The 8,421-nt window shown below is 43.2% G+C and overlaps 1 protein-coding gene across 2 annotated transcripts; it reads left to right on the top strand.

The window, feature by feature from the left end:
* Positions 1–650: 650 nt before the first annotated feature.
* Positions 651–7,514, top strand: EXO5 (exonuclease 5). Of its 2 annotated transcripts, XM_082865770.1 has the most exons (4): positions 651–778; positions 1,328–1,495; positions 1,600–1,656; positions 6,090–7,514. In XM_082865770.1, the coding sequence occupies exon 4, from the start codon at positions 6,099–6,101 to the stop codon at positions 7,209–7,211; it is 1,113 nt and encodes a 370-aa protein (XP_082721896.1). In that variant the 5' UTR covers positions 651–778; positions 1,328–1,495; positions 1,600–1,656; positions 6,090–6,098; the 3' UTR covers positions 7,212–7,514. The 2 variants fall into 2 exon arrangements, with proteins under 2 accessions (XP_082721896.1, XP_082721897.1); XM_082865771.1 differs by lacking the exon at positions 1,328–1,495.
* The last annotated feature ends 907 nt before the right edge of the window (positions 7,515–8,421 follow it).

Below are 8,421 nucleotides of genomic sequence, written 5' to 3'. Positions count from 1 at the left end.
ATAAAAGTCAGACAACTGGTTTTCTCAGGAAGGAGGCATGGGAGTGTATTTGGGAATGGCACGACACTATTTTTGCTCTACATGATATGTCTGTTCAACAATTATTATACTCACCTTTCTATTTCAGAATATAATTGTGTTATATTTGCCAATAAAAGGGTTAATTAAAAAGCAAGCAAATAGAAAAAAGAAATACGTTGATGAGACGAGCGTCAGCATCTTCGAAAAGTGAGTTCGTGGCTGTTCTCTCAGCTGGGAAAGTTGGTGCGAGGTGCAAAGAAAGGCGTACAAGGTGGCAAAGCGCAGACGCAGCGCTAACGGGCAGCGGCCAAGTGCACCGCGGAAAGGGACATGCCCTAGACCTTTCCCCTACACTGGCTTGGCAGTAGCCGGGAGCCGCCAGGGTGGGAGCTTCTTGGTCAGGTGACGGCGCAGTTCCGTCCCGAATGAACCCACACGCACAGCCAGCGACCCACAAGGACAACCTCCGCAGAGGCGGAACAGCATCAGGACCCTCCTCCGCCCCACAGCTAGCATGATTCGCGTCTGAGCCGCAGACGCGCGAAGACTAAGCGGCGCAGCTGAGGCCTCCGGGAGGGGGCGGACCTTGGGCAGCCGCGGGGCATTCTGGGCCTGGTGTCCAGGAGGCTTTTGTGCGAAGCGCAAAACCAGAGGTCCTCTGCCTGTCTCGCACTTGCGTGTCCGGGGAAAGGGTCCGGGAGCCATTCCGAGGCCGCGGCGGAGCCGGTGGAGTCCGGGGTTCCGAGGCATATCCCAGGTTAGGGGAAGGCCGGCGAATGCCGGTGGCGGGCTGAGGGGCTGCGTTTTGGAACTCAGGGGATCTGTCTCCGCGGGTGCCGCGTCTCCCCAACCCCCTTTCTGGGTGGGAACGGCTCCGGGGCAGCGGCTTATCGCGTCTGCTCCTGTGGGTTCAGGACCTTTCGAACTTGGAAGACCCTGCTGTCGGCTGGGACCCCTTCCCAAGTCCAGCAATCCTTTGCTCGCTCCTCCAGTACACTGTAGGGAGGTGCTCAGTAAACTTTCGGACATGCATGGAATTCCCGGGGAGACAGTGGTTTTGGGGCCGGTGGGAAGGTCTCCGCTGAAGGCTTTCTTGGAGCCCACAAGGCCGGGCTGCACCGAGCAAGTCAGGATGTTGAGCGTGAAGTTAGAAGCAGTTCCGCAGGCAGCAGGAACCCATCAGAGGGGAAAAACATCTGATCTGAGGTCTCTGCCCGAGCTTCTGGGCCGAAGTTGGGGCTGGAAGAGGAAACTGCTCTCGGAGCTTCTGGGGGACCTTCGTTATTGCTGACCCTTTTACTTGCAGGGAGCGGGGATTGGATCAAGTAACGGCATCCAGGGTATGGGCAAAACGAACAAGTCACGGAGAATTTGCCTTCGGAGCCAGGCAAGCTTTACGTAGGATCTGGGGTAAGCAACAGTCTGTGCAGTGAATCAGAGAGGAGGAAACGCCGCAATGTGAGGGACTGGTCAGGTGAGAAAGGACCAAAAGTCTCTGTTCTAGCAAGGCCCAGAGTTGCTAATCTGGATTCTCCGATTGCAGACCTGGTCTTTCAGAGCTCTTTCCTCCTCCCCCAGCCTTGTCATTTCAGCATTTTACCTTTCCTGTGAGGAGGAAGATCAGCCAAGTCCCAGGTGAGTAGAAGTTTCTTCTCTCCTAAAATTTAATTTGTCAGAGGGAATAGGTGTACTATCTCATCTCTCCCTTGAGAAGGAGAAGGAGAGCCACATTTGTTGAGTGCCAATGTGTGTACTTTGCCATCACTCAGTTGTTTGGGTAGCTGAGTATGGTTGGAAGGAGTACTCTAATTTTAAAGATGTGTCAGTAGCCTCAGGAAAACTGCAAACTTGCCCAAGAATACTCATAAGGCAAGTAGCATACTAAATACTATTGACCTACTCAGGTTCAGAATCCAGATCTCTAGGACCCCCAGACTCTTGGCAGCATGCTGGTGTTTCCCAAACATCTCATTCACTTACCACCTATTTCTACCATACCTATGTACCACATGTATTGTTAGTCTCATATTTTTAATTTTTTACTTACATTTATTTTAAAAATCAAACTTGTGCTTAGAAACACTACATATGAAATTATGCCTTTGAAGAACACTCTAAGCTTTATATTTATTCTAAGATGTTGATCCATGTGCCATGTAAAATCATCTCCTGTCAAAAAGATACAAACTGAATTTGGGGACAAAGTGCACACTGCATCATGCCCTTGCCTGGATTTTTTCTGCACAGGAAAGTCCAAGCAACACACTGAGTCTAAATTGTCCATCCCCAGTGTATTGTTTTTTCCTTTTAGGTAAATAATTCCACAAAGAATGCTCTCCTTTTGTGTCTTCTTCTTTTTTTTTTAAATATAAATTTATTTATGTATTTATTTTTGGCTGTGTTGGGTCTTGTTGCTGCGCGCAGGCTTTAATTGCGGTGAGCGGGGCTACTCTTCGTTGTGGTGTGTGGGCTTCTCATTGCAGTGGCTTCTCTTGTTGCAAAGCACAGGCTCTAGGTGCGCGGGCTTCAGTAGATGCAGGCTGTGAGCTCAGTAGTTGTGGCTGGCGGGCTCTAGAGCGCAGGCTCAGTAGTTGTGGCGCACGGGCTTAGTTGCTCCGCGGCCTGTGGGATCTTCCTGGACCAGGGCTCAAACCCGTGTCCCTTGCATTGGCAGGGGGATTCTTCATCACTGCGCCACCAGGGAAGTCCCTTGTGTCTTCTTTACAAACATTTCACTTACCTGTTAAGAGCTACCCTGTTTTGAGTGTTGTATGTAAAACAAGTAGGAAGTCCATGCATTTCAGGAGCTTACGCTCTCTTTGGGGAGTTAATAGATACATACGAAATAATTGAAACCAGTACTGTCCAATAGAACTTTGTGTGACAGGGAAGTGTTCTATATCTGTGCCTTATAATGTGGTATCCACCAACCACATGTAGCTACTAAGCACTTGAAATGTGTCTAATTTTATTTAATTTTAATTAAATTTAAATAGCTGCATGTGACTGGTGGCTACATATTGGATAGCCCAGGACTGGATATTTGAAGTAAACTATTTTCAAGGTCAGTTGATTTGGATTTAGTGCCCTCCCCTGCAGCGGGGTGGGGGTAGGGGGCAACCCGAAGTATACATGTTAATTGCCATTTAACTTTTGTTTCTTGGTGGAGGGTAAAGATTCTATCCCAGTTTCAGGGACTTCATAGTCCAAATAGCATTACTCATTTTGTATAAATTTATTTATTTATTTATTTTTGGCTGTCTTGGGTCTTCGTTGCTGCACACGGGCTTTCTCTAGTTGTGGCGAGCGGGGGCTACTCTTTGTTGTGGTGCACGGGCTTCTCATTGCAGTGGATTCTCTTGTTGCAGAGTACGGGCTCTAGACTCACAGGCTTCAGTAGTTGTGGCACGTGGGCTCAGTAGTTGTGGCTCACGGGCTCTAGAGAGCAGGCTCAGTAGTTGTGGCCTACGGGCTTAGTTGCTCCACAGCATGTGGGATCTTCCCGGACCAGGGCTTGAACCTGTGTCCCCTGAATTGGCAGGCAGATTCTTAACCACTGCGCCACCAGGGAAGTCAACATTACTAATTTTGAAACTATCATCATCTAAGGCACATTTATAGTTTAAGACACTTGTGTAAACGTGCAGCTTCTGTGTTTTATTACTATTGAAATATCCTATAAAGCAATAACTTTATAGGATATACCCAGAAGTCTTAGCATTATATTACTTTGGTTCATTGCAAATAACTTGTTTTCCAGCTATCTGTGTTTTCCTTCATTAGGGACATTTAGACTATTTAAAAATTAGTTAAGTACAATGATAACTAATATTAATACCATTTTCAAAGTATCAGTTGTTAAGTTTTTAACATGGGAGTTGGTACATACTGCTCTTTCATTGCTCCTTAGAGTAGCAAGGAGGAAGCTTCGCTCACAGTTTTTACCTCAATCAGCTTACATTCTGTGTCAAGTTATTTTCTTGTCACCCAAAGTCAAAATACTAGTGGGCTGCTCATACCTTGTTTTGTTTTTTGGGGTTTTTTTGTATGCAGGGTTAGATATGTGAAGTAAGAAGGAAGGCTTAAAAAGAGTATCTTCACAAGATAATTTGCCTAGTTTCTTTTTTTTTCATATTTTAATTTTATTGGAGTATAGTTTTTTATTTTACATTTATTTATTTGGTTGCGCTAGGTCTTAGTTGCAGCAGGTGGGCTCCTTAGTTGTGACTCACCAGCTCCTTAGTTGTGGCATGCAAACTCTTAGTTGCAGCATGCATATGGGACCTAGTTTCCTGACCAGAGATTGAACCTGGGCCCCCTACATTGGGAGCACGGAGTCTTAACCACTGCACCGTCAGGGAAGTCCCTTTATTGGAGTATAGCTGATTTACAATGTTATGTTAGTTTCAGTTGTATGGTAAAGTAATTCATATACATATATTCATTCTTTTTTAGATTCTTTTTTCATATAGGTTATCACAGAATATTGGGTAGAGTTCCCTGTGCTATACAGTAGGTCCTTGTTGGTTATCTAAATATATATAGTAGTGTACATGTGCTCACCCCAAGCTCCTGATTTATCCCTCCCCCCTACTAGTTTCTTTTTTTCTGACCAGGGATTGAACCTGGCCCATGGTAGTGAAAGCCCGGAGTCCTAACCGCTAGGCCACCAGGGAACTCCCCTAGTTTCTTAAGATTAAAAATACTTGAGAGACAAAACAATCAAACATAATGTATGGTCTTTGTTTCCTGGTTTAACGAAAAGCTATCCAAATGGTTTTTAGGGTAGCTGAGGAAATTTGAATATGGACTGGAGTATTAGGGAATTATTAATTTTGGTAGATATGATAATATTGTAGTTAATGTAGGAGGCTTCTTTGGAAAAGTATGTGAAGCATTTGTGTTTGAAGCATGATGATTTCTGTAATTTATTTTAAAATAGTTAGGCTAAAAAAAAACACCTGAAAGAAGCAAACACAGCAACATGTCAACAGTTATTTATCTAGATTGTGTTCGTTGTTCTATTCTGTCTCCTGTGCTTGTGAAATTGTTTGCTGTAAAAAGGGAGAGCATTTGTCCCTCAGTAGAGTACTGAGATATTGGGTGTGAAGCACCTGGCTCAGTGTCTAGCACACAATAACTGTGCAATAAATATTCACTATTATTTATAGCAAAATACAGTAATATTTTAAGAGTTTTCACTTACATATTTTCCATCATAAGCTAATTTCTTGTGGAGGGAGAAAATAAACTTAGTGGGAAACACCAATTTCTATAGTGTTAGGAGGAATTTATACAGTCAGTAAAGGTAAAGTAAAACCCACCAAGAGCTTTTCCTTCTTGTCATTTTCTTAATATATCTCAAACACAAAAAACAACTGATTTCCACATGTTGCTGTGAATATCCTCTCTCGTTACTTCATGAGTAGATCTATTTGTATTTATCTGTAGTTAGTCTTTGAATTTTGCCACACTACGTTTCTGAGAACTACATTTAAAAGCAGTCATTGTAGAGCTGATTTTTCTCAAGGAACAGTTTGTTATTGAGATTTATTTTCCTAGTCAAGGACTTTGTATCAAAAGAATTGTAGAAGTGGTCCATGGTAAACTGGCAAACATTGCTCCAACATTTATAATGATCTACGTTCACTTAAAAAATGAAATAATGTCCCAAGTCAGTAGAATTTTGAAGGAAAAAAGGCAAACCTCAAATTTCCTTTTAAATGAAGAAACTGAGGACAAAGTAGGTGATCTGCTTAAAGTCACATATGGTATGTTAGTACCAGATTCAGTAATAAAACTTAAGTTTTATTTTGCCCTTAAAAATTTTTGCCAAGTATTCATATATGGATGATACAATGAGTCTTATTGTTGTAAATTGTACCCGTAGTACAACTCCATAGCATTACTAATTGGTCATAAATAAATAAGCATCTTTAAAGACTGTATATAAATAATTAGTCGTGATTCTTTTTTACCTCATTGGAATTTGAAAGTGCTTTTGAGAAATTTTTCATTTGGGTAATGCATTTCTTTAACATGACATGCACGGCCTTTGCCCAATCCAGATCTGTGCCATGGCAGAGACTAGGGAAGAGGAGACGGTGTCAGCAGAGGCCTCAGGGTTCTCAGACTTGAGTGACTCAGAGTTTCTGGACCTGGAGGATACACAAGAGTCAAGTACTTCACATAACAAGCCTGGCCCTTCTTCTGAACTCCCTGGGAAGGATGGCAAGCTCATAAGCTTACCAAAGTGGAAAAGAGGATTGGATGTCTTGTCACCTATGGAACAATTCCATCTTAAATATTTGTATGTCACTGACCTGTCTACTCAGAACTGGTGTGAACAGCAAATGGTATATGGGAAGGAGCTTCCTGGTTTCTTGACACCTGAGAAGTCATCTGTTTTGGACACTGGTGCCAGCATCCACCTAGCTAGAGAACTAGAAGTTCATGATCTTGTGACTGTCCCCATCACCTCTAAAGAAGATGCTTGGGCAATTAAGTTTCTGAACATATTATCGATGATTCCTACCCTGCAGTCAGAAGGGCGCATCAGAGAGTTTCCAGTGTTTGGAGAAGTGGAGGGTGTGCTCCTTGTTGGAGTGATTGATGAGCTGCACTATACAGCCAGGGGGGAACTGGAACTGGCTGAACTCAAGACACGCAGGCACCCTGTGCTCCCTCCAGACGCTCAGAGAAAAAAAGACTGTTTTCAGGTCAGCCTGTACAAATATATCTTTGATGCCATGGTACAAGGGAAAGTGACCACTGCTAGCCTAATCCACCACACAAAATTGTGTCCAGAAAAGCCATTGGGACCTTCAGTGCTGAGGCATGCCCGGCAGGGAGGCTTCTCTGTGAAGTCCTTGGGTGACCTCATGGAGCTGGTCTTCCTGTCTCTAACACTGTCTGACCTCCCAGTTATTGATATGCTGAAGATTGAGTATATCCACCAAGAGACTGCCACTGTGCTGGGTACAGAGATAGTGGCCTTTGAAGAGACGGAGGTGAGAAACAAAGTGCAGCACTATATGGCCTACTGGATGGGACACCGAGAGCCTCAAGGTGTTGATGTGGAGGAGGCTTGGAAATGCCGGACATGCACCTATGCAGATATCTGTGAGTGGAGGAAGAGCGGTGGGTTGCCCAACTCCATGCTAGAGCCGCAAGCCGAAAAAGCCAAATGAACGGAAGATAGACTTTCAGGAACTTTGATCTTTCCTGCTCCTAATGTACTCAGCAGAGTGAAAGAGGACCAGTCTCTGAGCTTCACTTCCATGGAGAGTGTTCTTATTTTGGTTCTTTTCATATTTCCTCAGCCTCTTACCACACAAATCCAGGACCAAGGCTCAGGGGTGAGTGGGAGAGATCTGGGATTATACTGTCCCTGGAGCTTTGCCGTAGATTGCCAAGAAGACAGGTGCTTATCATGGCTGGAGCAAGGTATCCTTCAGCAATCATTGCTTTCCTAAGAAGATTCTTCAGTTTCTTTTAAGTCTCTTCCCTATTTTTTCTCAATCAGGGTTTCTATATTTTATATAATGAAATAAAATGAAACACTGTCCAGGTTGGTTGAACTGGATTTTTTCATAATCTCAACCCTTCAAAGAGGACCACCAGAATAGTTGTGTGTGCATGTTATTCCAAGCCTTTAAGTACATACATAAACATATTTCTGAAGTAGTGAAATGAGCAGAGCAGGAATTTAAAAGAAACCTAATACATATGCTCAAAGAAATAAGGAAAAATGAAGCAGGAACAGGAAGTCATAAAAAATGAAAATAGTAAAAATGATATTAATATTTACAAAAGAATGTATACGTGAGTGGAAGCTTGTATTATCTTCAACCCCACAGGTACCCATCATCATCTCCTACTCTAAGACCAGAGCATAAGTGATGCCCTGGAATTAGACAGACCTGGACTCTATTCTTTACTAGCTTGGGACCTTGGGAAAGTTTCTAAGCCTTTTCTGAGCCTCAGTTTTCCAATATGGAAAATGGAGTGATGGTAATTATACTCACCTCATAGAGTTATTATGAGGATTAAATGAGATGATGCATGCAAAGAGCTTAGGACAGTACTCAGCACAGCAGAATCATTCGATGATTCAGTATATGGATGGCACTGCTGCTACTGCTGCTGCAGCTGATAATAATGAAGATAATGTTGATGATAGTGTAAGTTGTTTCTAGTCCTTTGTTTCATTCATCTCTTTTTCCATTGAGCAACATTCTCAAGTATTTTGGTCTCAGATCCTTTGCATGCTTAAAAATTATTGACGATACCAAAGACATATTGTTTATATTGGTTTTATCAATGCTATTTACTATAGGTCAAAACTGAGACTCTAGGGCTTTCCTGGTGGCTCAGTGGTTGAGAGTCCATCTGCTGATG

Source organism: Leucopleurus acutus (genome assembly GCF_964270905.1).
Source record: "Leucopleurus acutus genome assembly, chromosome: 2".
NCBI lineage: Eukaryota > Metazoa > Chordata > Mammalia > Artiodactyla > Delphinidae > Leucopleurus > Leucopleurus acutus.
This window is presented reverse-complemented; position numbering and strand designations above follow the sequence as displayed.